The sequence below is a fragment of the Elaeis guineensis genome, chromosome 1, assembly GCF_000442705.2.
Source record: "Elaeis guineensis isolate ETL-2024a chromosome 1, EG11, whole genome shotgun sequence".
In the NCBI taxonomy this organism is placed as follows: Eukaryota; Viridiplantae; Streptophyta; class Magnoliopsida; order Arecales; family Arecaceae; genus Elaeis; species Elaeis guineensis.
Window position 1 is genome coordinate 110142979 of NC_025993.2, and position 10953 is coordinate 110153931.

The 10953-nt window shown below is 38.1% G+C and overlaps 1 protein-coding gene across 2 annotated transcripts; it reads right to left on the reverse strand.

Moving 5' to 3' along the window:
• Positions 1-694: 694 nt before the first annotated feature.
• LOC105038493 (mitogen-activated protein kinase kinase kinase 3) lies at positions 695-9798 on the reverse strand. Of its 2 annotated transcripts, XM_010914313.4 has the most exons (11): positions 9203-9792; positions 7902-8390; positions 7495-7582; positions 7272-7334; positions 6410-6570; positions 6231-6306; positions 3558-3617; positions 3351-3458; positions 2950-3186; positions 1494-1609; positions 695-1406 (listed from the first exon to the last, which is right to left on the reverse strand). In XM_010914313.4, exons 1-11 carry the CDS (start codon positions 9595-9597, stop codon positions 1163-1165), a joined length of 2037 nt encoding a protein of 678 aa, XP_010912615.1. In that variant the 5' UTR covers positions 9598-9792; the 3' UTR covers positions 695-1162. The 2 variants fall into 2 exon arrangements, with proteins under 2 accessions (XP_010912615.1, XP_010912614.1); XM_010914312.4 differs by having other exon boundaries at positions 695-1609; positions 9203-9798.
• Positions 9799-10953: the final 1155 nt, after the last annotated feature.

A 10953-nucleotide genomic window follows, 5' to 3' on the forward strand; every position in this document is an offset into this window, starting at 1 on the left:
GCTTTGACAAAGATGTCCTACCCATCATAGAAAGAGCGTTGGCTTGCCAGCCAACAAGGTAATCTCGAATCCGCTGCCCTATGTGCGGCCCTCCGAAGTCTCCATTTTGTAATAAAAACTCCCAGGTAGATCAAGATCTCAATCTGCTTAGAGATCCATAATCTTTCCTGAATCGCCTGTTTCATCTGAATCCTTATCTGGGGGCTGAAAGTCTGATCAAAGCTCCGACAATAAGCCTCAATAATAGTCGCAAAGTATCTCTCATATCGAATCGAGATCCAATCAATAAGTAAGCAATTATCTAAAAAGAAGATGCGAGAACAATTGGCTCCCAAAACAAAAGTTGACCGGTAAGACTCCAGCTCCAAGAAACCTCATCTAATATACATTCCTACATTGTCTGAAAAACCGTTATCTAATATGGATTCTGTCAATCTTCTAGATGTATGATAGCTGCCTACAGATTATACAAAAAGATACATTGAACCTGTAGCAACTAGAAAAACCATCGCAGGCATCTCAACTCTGGAGGGGGCAGTGTTTCCCAGTTAGCAGTGTTTTTTCTGTTGTGCAACCATAGTAAGATAACATTACAGAATTCCATTAACATCGATGCTGCCGTACTGTGCTCTCAAAAAACAAAAATGCTGCTGAATGGATGTTTTAGAGCCTCCATAATACAATTAGGGATTGCTTTGCAATGGAAAATTCCTGCTCCATCAATCTACAGGAATAAATCACCAATTTACATTTGGGAACTCAATTAATGTCATTAAGCTCCTGATGATGAAACACTGATACTTCAGAGAGGGGATAAAACAGTCCATGATGCCGTAAATGAAACAAAAAAAAGGCTTTTCACTTCTTCTATATCTTCTGAAACAACCTTTACTCTGTACAGAATGTGGGTATGTGATCTTACACTTACAATGATCATGAAGTACAACATATTTTATGAACAGAACCAATAAAATCAGACCACCCCTGCACCATCCCAGCAAGATCAGTTTCATATGTAGCCATCTCACAAATATGCCTTTCAGATTCTTCAATTGCACTTGAATTTGGATGAACTTTCAATTTTTGTTCTGATCTTCCACCAGCAGAAACCCTGATTGCAATGATTTTTTTTTTTGACTGTTTGTTTTTTTACAAATTCCTCCTATAGTCTTCTTGGAGAGTCAAAAGGCGCTGAAGCTTTCAGTGGGGCAACGTCTGGCCAAGGATCCACGAAATTGTTGCTTGGCCTCATTGGATAGAGTGCATAATTGATTGGACTATAGTTGATCGCTTCAGCTGAAAAAGCTGGATGAGGGGGAGAAGGCAAGCAACTTCTATTACACTGTTTGAATTGCCGTAGTGGACTTGAACAGGGCGAAACAGGCAAAGACATATTCATTCTTATGCTGATTGGATCAAAAGAACAGAATTCGTGTGAGTCCAAGAAGAAGCAGGCATTTGATATATCAGTTAAAGGATTCAGATGATGATACCTTGGATTTCCATATCCTGAAGAAAATGCTGAGGGACATTCAGTTGCATGTCTTATCCCATGGTCTCTAACATGTAGTGGAGAAATACTTCTCTTGGAGGAAAACCCTGTGGTGATCTGCATGTGATTCACAAGTTAATGGTGGTAATGCTAAAAATTCAAGCGGTCAGATATAAGTTAGCTATTCAGATCAGATAGATCAGTTGCATAAATTAATGCCTTTGCAGTTGAATTTTCTCCCTTGAAAATAAGTTGAAAGAACAAATATCCATGTTTGGGCAAAAAATACTAATGGTAGTCATATTCTTATTTCAATATCTTAGCGGCAAACTTCAGCTCTTTTGAGTTTGAATAAAGGTAGATAAACAAGGGAGAAGGAAAATGGAAGTGACACCCTCAAATCTTTCTCCATTAAATATATTTCACAAGTCATTAGCTAAAAGAACATGTAAAACTAATTCCCTCTTAAATGGTTGCATCTGTTAAGCATGATATACATTGTTGAACCTTCACCTTAACACAATATCAGAGCTTGGGTTTGGTGGAGGTCATGAGTTCAAATCCCCTTCATGCCAATAATTTATCAGTTTTTCTAATTATCAACAGTTATCCGTTGTTCTAATTCCCTTTTCCTTATCAGCTTAGCCTTTTGGGGCCAATTAGTCAGTTAACAACATCTAAATATACAAAACTATGCAGCAATTCCTCTAATTCTTTCCCCATGAATTTACACTGATGTGAATACCAGATACATTTTACGAAAAAGACTCCTACAAACAAATTTGTGAGAAAAATCACTATTTCACAAAAAGAATTATAAGGTGGCACTTTGCAACCTAGTTACCTAACCAATTAACAAATGCCCATTTGTTTTGGATAGAATAGAGAATCACATTCCATGTCGCTCATTCTAATGCAGGGCAATACCCCCTTCCAACTGAGCTTTGTCATTCTTTTTTCTCATCTCCCCCCTCCTCTCTCTCTCTCTCTCTCACACACACACACACTCCCCACAACATTTTCAGAGACACGGCAAGTCAAGCACCGAGGTATCCCTCCAGCACTCCATGAGAAGGAGGAAATCCGTAAATCTATCGATCCAGCATCCTGTGGCATGCATGGTTATTGTGCTCTTATAATTATGTTAATTTTATATTTTTATGCAGCAGTTCGTTTATATTGGAGCAAATATATATATTGATTAAGATTCTCCCATGTATTGGTTCTCAATAGTTCCAAGTCTCGGATTGTAAATATTTTTTGGGGGGAAGTGGAGAACTGATTAAGACTATAGATTCTAAGATTTGACTGCTTGACAGAATGACATTCCATAAACAGAGTAGAAAAAGAATATAAATAGAATGTATGTAATCAGAGGCCATGAACAGAAAGATCATGCAACTCTTTGTACTAATTCAAGACATAGATGATAGATCCATGGGTTTTGAAAACTACACCTTAGTATGGCTTCCATCAGAAGAAGAAGGCAACAAGTCACTAATCATATTGAATTTTGCAGCTTTTATGGTTGGTTGATCTCGAACAAAAGGGTGATCCATCAGTTGGGCTGCTGTAGGACGAGCTGATGGGTCACGCTGCAAGCATAGCTTTAGAAAACTTTTTGCTTCAGAAGAAAGGTGCTCTGCGATTTCTGGTATATCTTTGCTATTCGCAATTTTAAATATTGCAGCTACCTGTTAAGTGCAACATAACTTTAACTTAGAGGAAAATAACTAATATTTTTTTTTAAAAAAAAAGTTACAAAAACAGTTGATTATAGCCCTAGTACCTCACACATCCGTGTCAGATGAGATCATGTTGTCAAAAGGAAAAAGAGGGGAAAAAATAAGTAGCTCACCCCTTCATACTGGCTCCAAGGAGGTTTTGAAGTTGCCATCTCAAGAATTGTACATCCAAGGCTCCATATGTCCACTGAAAGGTTGTAGCCGTTGCCATTCATGATAACCTGCATAATATTCAATATTTATAAAAACAAACAGTGCTTAGTAATCGAGGCATGAAAAGGAAGAAACAGATCTAGTAAAAGTCATCTGAAATAACTAACCTCAGGAGCCATCCAGTAAGGGCTTCCTTTGAAAGAACGTATTGAAGTGTAAGATGACATCTGTTTCAAGAAAAAATAAGCAAACTGAATCAGAAACCAACTCTTGTATATATAATTTTAAAGATATCACACATACATTACATAAGAGGAGAACAAGGATTATTTGTACAGACACCAGACAATAGCTTAAATGATGACTGGATTTCAAGCTCTAAGTTCATATTTGTTCACCCTGGTAATATTATACTTTTAAACTCTAATTTTGCATAACCTTTTCAAATATAGGCTTATATACATCACCTCTATCTAATGCAAAATCATTCAACAGGAATGAATTACTTCCTTGGATCTGCCTATCAGAATGTTTTAATCTTGGATCAGCATGAATCATGGCTTTTTGCTAGAAGAAAGACCTAATAACATAAAGTCACACATCAAGGTTATTGTCAGAAGGTTTTATTTTTTTCTCCTTCAAATTTCAGATTTAGTGGTGAAATTACTAGTATTTGCAAATGCACTGCAGAAGGTTTTATTTTTTTTCTCCTTCAAATTTCAGATTTAGTCATGAAATTACTAGTATTTGAAAATGCACTGCAATCTTTGGTAACACAGACAGCTACCAGGACTTGCTTACTTTATCTCCACAAAAAGAGTAGTTTTCCAGTTCGTAATGCTGCAGTACTTTGGGCACTAATGTAATTATAAAGAAAAGTTACGAGGTAGCTGCGAAGTGAAGGTGGACCTTACTGCTCTGCTTTTCTCTCATCTTTCTTCCTCCTACTCTTTGTGATATCATATTATACTATCACCAAAAATCTATCTCAAATTCAATATGTCTTCTTGTCATTCAAACCTTTTCCTTCTTTCTATACCCTACTTCTATTTGCATCAGCATTTCCTCCAGTGAGCTCTTGGCTCGACAAATCTGTCATCAGGTTAAAGCTACAGGTAACATCAGATCACGAAGAGGAGATCAGGTTGCCCAATTCCTTCCAATCAGTGGCAAGAAAATTGAGTCACAAATATCAAATTTCATATCCAGGAAGAAACATAAGGCCTTAGGCAATTCAAGAAAGTTTTTTAGATAGCTTGAATGTTAGGCCTCTTTTGCATCACTCAGAATTCCCTTTTTCACCTGCCTGTCCCAAACTTTCTTTCTGATCATCTGATGTAACTTCCTCTAGCCTGGTAAGTTCTGACAGACGAACTGAAGATCAACACATCAGCAGCTAGAAAACATAATTTCCATGAGGCCAACTTCCCTCCTTATCCATGCTGGTAGCTTCTACATACTTGCCTCTGAACAAGAAGAAACATTAACTGCAATAATGGCCCGGTCTCCAACACAACTAAAAATGTATCAAATAAGACAATGACTATTTACTGCTCTTGCCATACCTTGGCCTTTGATGCAATGAAAATATCTGAATATAATTCTATCCTTCTCATCTTATCTTTCTTAACATGCAGTCACTCCGTCGTAACATCATTTTGTCCCATTCCATGAAGTCAGTCACCACCATCTTCTATCACCATGCATCTCATCAGTTGGAGCAAGCAGCAGGGTTTAATTGATATCTCAGCACACAAGTCATTCTCCCATAATTAGACTAACACCCTAGTCTTCAAAGAGTCAGAACCAAACTAATCACCATTATGGGGCATTCAAATGCCTCTTAAAAATGCTTATATGAAAATGTGCAACAGGAGGACAATCTCTGAAACCATATCAGTATTTATTTTCGATATCCTTCCTGCAAAGAATGCAAACCTTTCCCAGGATATCTCTAGATCAATTTTGCCAAAAAACCCTAACAACTGGCTCTTACATGTCCTACCTAAATTAACTTCCTTCCCGATAACACCAGTCTAGCATTTTCAATTTCATACTGAATTGGTTAATGGGGCTTCCCATCTTTATGCTAAAAGCATTCCGATCAGTTTTATTCTATTGTAAAAGCTTAATTACTTGACAAATAAAACTTCATCAACAATACCGGCCAGAAAAACAAAGACCATAGACATTATGTTTGGATACCAGAAAACCACTTGGGAATTACTTTTCCTGGGGAGAAAAATTTGCTCATCCACCACCAACTTTATTTCCAAAATTTGATTCCTGGTTCTCGTTTCTGTCCTGTCATATTAATTTGACCACATTGTGATCATGAATATCCACAACTGCAATAGTACTCTTCAAAAAATTTATCCTACAAAAGAAACCATATAAAGTATGAATAAATTTAAGCTCCTGAAGCTGACATTGTCCTCCACATAAAGAATAAGGTTTTCTCAGCAACTCAAGTAGCTTTTCAGCCAACCTGCTTGCCTGTGAATCAGAGATGCTACACATATTATAAGTTCTCTTACAAATGAGAAGGATTCCCATGGCAATGACAAGCTAGGGTAAGATGAAGTTTGTTTGCTGCTTCCCATGAACAAAGAAGCCAAGGAACACAATTGAGGTCCTTTAATAGAAGCAGAAAATTTTTGAGAAAAATGCGCCGGGAGAGGAGGGTGCAGAAGATTACTATGAATGACTGCTTTATGATGCATTTGATGACCTGAATATTCCACTTATAAATTACTTCAACAGTTCAACTATCAGAAATATATTTCAAGTTGATCAAAATTTACTAGCAAATTGTAACTTTCACAAGTCAAGGAGCTTACATGTTTGGCCATGCCAAAATCAGCAAGCTTGATTTCACCATTAGGGCCGACAAGTATGTTTGCCCCTTTAATATCCCTGCCAGGTAAACCGTCAACTTGCAGTCATCACTGCAGTAACCAACTACAAAAATATTCCTTTTGCAAGTATATATGACTAAAAATGTTTAGCAGCCAAGTACCTATGCACAGTATTCCTCCCATGTAAGTAGGCAAGCCCGGAAAGAATCTGTCCAGTATAACTACGAATTACAGGTTCTCTGAAAGGACCATAGTCCTGAAGCAACTTATGAATAGAACCACCAGATACATACTCAAGATAAACTGAAAGTGTATCTTCAGCCTGTATTAAGAAAAAATGAAAAAAAATATTATTTCAACTCAATCCAAGTCATTTTCACATGGTTGTTAATTTAAAGAAAGAAATTTCTGGAATAACTTCCAGCAAGAAGTTGAAATGCTTAAGAATGGAATCAATTAGGTCAAAATTCCAGGTTTCCTAGATCCGCTTTGGTGAATGTTCAATTATGCAAGATAGCACCCCTGCATTAGGCAAATCAATTATGGGAATGAAAAGGGGATCACATCTTTGGACCTATTCATCCTTGCATTGATTGTTGTGCACCTTCAATCCTACATTTTTTGGACTTATTCATCCTTGCTTTGGTCCTAAATTTATTTATCCTGCCTTAAGACTAACTGACCTGACAATAGAAGTTATAAGATGCCATCCCCATTACTAAGATTAAAGAATTATACTTAATTATTTTTCAGGTCGGATCTAGGTCATCAGTTTCTTTTCTCTTTTACCTCCTTTACAACTTCTTTCTCCATTAACTTTGGTCTATTAGTGCAAAATGCAGCTTGATGGGCTGCATTATTGTTCCATTCTCTCTCTACCCTTGTCATTGAATATATTTTTACTTTTCTTGCATAAAGTGCAGCATATGGAGTAGCACTGAAAAAGAGAGAATATGAACAAACAAATACATATAAATCACTAGGTCTTTGCTACAGAGAAATTACTGAACAGATTCAAATTACCATTTCACTGCTGTAGTACTGCACAATATTTGGATGTGAGAGCTGACTAAGCAAAGTGATTTCCTGTATTCATGAGAATAAAAGTCAACTTAAATCCTATGATTAGATTTTGTCATACAAATCATAAATTCATGTTACCCTATGATAGTAAAGAGTCTAAAGTAATAGAGAAATGGGAATGTGTGTGTGTTCTCTAATAAATTGAATAAGATTTGAAAATTACCTGGCTTAGTTGCTTGAGGCACTCTTTTGAATTTGAGTCATCAGAAATAACTTTGACCTCTTTAATTGCACACATCTGCCCACTCTCACTGCAGAATATGCACCACAAATATCAGCTTGATAAAAGTTTCAGAATTTGAAACCCAATTTTAGAAATCAAATGCACATGTTGAACATGAATGAAGAGATATTTTATAATTTCAGCGAAACATAACAATTAACATATCTACAATGTAAATCTTTGATGGCTCTTTGCTCCTGAAAAGTAAAAATAAAGAAATTTTGCAAAGGCTTTTAAGTTTATTTTCAAAAGATTTCTTTAGCATAATTTAGTGCATGCAAGAAATTTTTCACAACATTCATAACACAAAATTTTGCATCTCACTGAGGAGAAAAGAGATCGAGTACTTGTTAAATCCGAGATAGACATGGCCAAATGTTCCCCTTCCCAATAACTTTCCCTTCTTCCACTGTGACTGATGAGAACGTGTAGAGGAAGAGCTGGGAGAACTTGGAGGAAGGGGTAATGGATGAGGTGGACTTCTCAGGTCATCCTGCTTTTGAGTTGGTGATCCCGGGCATAAACTGAACATGCTGCAATGTCGGGGGGATGTAGGCAAGGGATGGCATTTTCGGCTGGGGGAAGAACCAGGCGTTCTTGTACAGAAGACAGTCTCGCCGGGAGTCTGGAAATGAGTATAAGCATGTGCATTAGACGAACCATCAAAACCATGTATTTGAAACTCTTTTCCCGGAGAAACAGGGAACTCAGTGCGTCTAGGATGCTCCAAAACTGGGCTGCATGAGAAGAGATGCCTGTCTTTGGTCCCACGATGATGCCTCTGTGAATCAGTTGTTGTATTTCTGCCCCTTGGCTCATTGATTGGGTCCGAATATCTAATCATTCAAGCAGAGAGGTAAAAGAATTAATAAAAATCAAACAAAGCAGCATTTGAAATGAAATGATGAAATAGTTTAGACTTCCACAAAGCATGTCCAAAGTACAAAAAAATTACTCACTTGAACCATTTTGATCAATAAGCCTAAGAATCTCAGTATTATAAACTATCCAACGAGTTATGGTGCCTAACTACCTGACCAACTTTCTCATCATACCATACATCCAGATTGGTCTGAAAATCATAATGACCAGACAGAGAAATATTCCACTGAACAAGCCAAATCCTAAAAGACTGATACATAAATGAACAAGAGAACGAAATAAAGAGTTCGAATGCAGTAACAATGAGCCCATCCCCTTAATGTCAATTAGTTCTATGAGCTAGCAGAAAATAGAGAAACTAGAGAAAAAACTTGCATCAGAGCATTAGATCAGAAGACAAACTCATCAACAATTTCAGGATAAGATATTTCCATCAATAGCCACAAACACTAGGATAAAACCCGTGCATCACAAACTTCAGCCCTGATCAATAATCCTTGGCAAAAGAATGAGATAATTTGGATCTCCTTAGAAACCCTAAAAGTAAAAACATCACTTCCTGAGCACAACAATTCCGGTGAAGCAACCAAACACCCGATAAAAACCCAATCTTTTAAAGACAAATAGGTCAGACAACGAAATCAAGCACCAATTTCTGATGCGGAATTGCAGAAATGAACACAGGATCCATCTAATCCATGAAGCAAACATCTAGAAAGACCCAAATAACAACAAATACTCAATCCAATAGACGAAACCCCAATACCTGTAGAGCCCCAGATCCGGGGTCTCCTCTGAAGACCCGGAGGAGCTGGAACTGGACGCCGACGCCGACGCTGACACCGTCGCCGTCGCCACCCCATGGTCGTGGGGCAACGTCGGCAGCGGTGACGAGATGGACGACGGGCGGGGGAGAGGATGCGCCAATCCAATCCCCAGACCACGACCACGGGCACCACCGATGGGCGACGGATCTCTGTTCTTCCCGGAGAGAAGAACCTCATCGAAACTGTTAGCTTTCTCCTTCTTGCTTCCTCTTTGAAACCCCTGCTTCTCCTCCTCCACCACCGCCGCCGCCGCCGCCGCCGCCGCCTCGTCCTTCTTCCTTGGACTCGAAGTAGATTTCGATTTCGATTTCAACTTTCCCCACCACGCCGGCATCCTTGCGAGGAATCACGGCGTAAACGAGAGAGAATGAGAGAGCGAACGAATCGAGAGCAAGAGTTTGAGAGGTAAAAAAGAGTGATTTTTGGGTTAGGAAGAGAAGCTTCGAGGGTGGAGGGGAGGTGACGAGTTTTGAGCTACGGTGGGTGACAGCTCAGCAGACGGCCGGCGGAGTGGGGTTGGGGTTGAGGTTGGGGTGGGGCGGTAAATGGGGAGTAAACAGATGGTGACACGTGGGAGTAGATAGAATCTTCCTCGATAAACAACCCGCATCGATGATATATCCAAGACGGAATAAGATATCCCCCGCGTCCGATACTCCATGCTTGCTTATTGATAATATGTACTGGCTCTCGTGGTAGGGGGCCGGGCGTTATACATGATCCTGCGTGTAGCCTCAAGCATGGTTCTCACCATGTAAGCCAACCATGCGCATGTCACTTGCAGTGTGTCACATGGAAATCATGCTCGAAGAAATGGGCAAAGCTATTTTTTTGTCTTTTATCTCATTCTTATCTCACCTTCATCTTAGATAATTGCTCATAAAATTGTTAAATATTTCAACATTAAAATAAAATTTACATTGATTTCGAATCAAATCTCCATCCCCCATCTTGATAATATAGGAATGACAATAAATTGGATATAGATCGAATCAATTAGTATCTATACTTACTCTATAATTAAAAACTCTATATCCATATTCATTCTATATCCGATCAAATAAAAATGTAGGTCGGATCAGATAGAATGGATAAGAAGAAGTGAATCGGATTGGATCGAATCAGATATATATAAATATTATAAAATAATTATAATTATAAAAAATATATATATTAAGATTTTATCGAATCGGATTTGAAGCGAGACATACTATCAAATCCATATTTTTTTTTGGAATTCATATCCATTGTGGATTCTAATCAGATTCGATAAAATCTAAAGTTCGATGGTGTTGATTTTGGTCGGGATCGAGAGAAGGAAGTTTGACGGATAGTCACAGTGTTTCATGTCGCATTTGATTATACATTATTCTTAATTTTTTTAAAAAAATTTATTATATTTTATCAATTCGTTTACTTATACAAGCCTTCCTAACTTTGATAAATGTTCAGTTGGATTGGATACTTCCAAAAGTGTGCATTGTGATTACCATGCAGCACGGATATACTATTTAGGTTGCTCTTGGACAAGGACAAGAGCATATTCCAGATGTTCTCCTAGAAATGTATATGCTGTCGATAGATCTGACGTCCATTGCCGCTTTCGAAGCCCATCGTATCAATCTTGGTATGACGCCAGGGCAAGCGTCACTTTTTTTTCATTGGAAATGGCACCTTGTATGGATAGGTG

Excerpts from the sequence above, each read along its gene's own strand:
- LOC105038493 (XM_010914312.4), bottom strand. The coding sequence starts at position 9,597 with ATGCCGGCGTGGTGGGGAAAGTTGAAATCGAAATCGAAATCTACTTCG. Across the intron at positions 6,571-7,271 it reads AGTACTACAGCAGTGAAATG|GCTGAAGATACACTTTCAGT; the intron begins GTAATTTGAATC and ends TTCTTAATACAG. Across the intron at positions 3,459-3,557 it reads CTTACTGGATGGCTCCTGAG|GTTATCATGAATGGCAACGG; the intron begins GTTAGTTATTTC and ends AATATTATGCAG.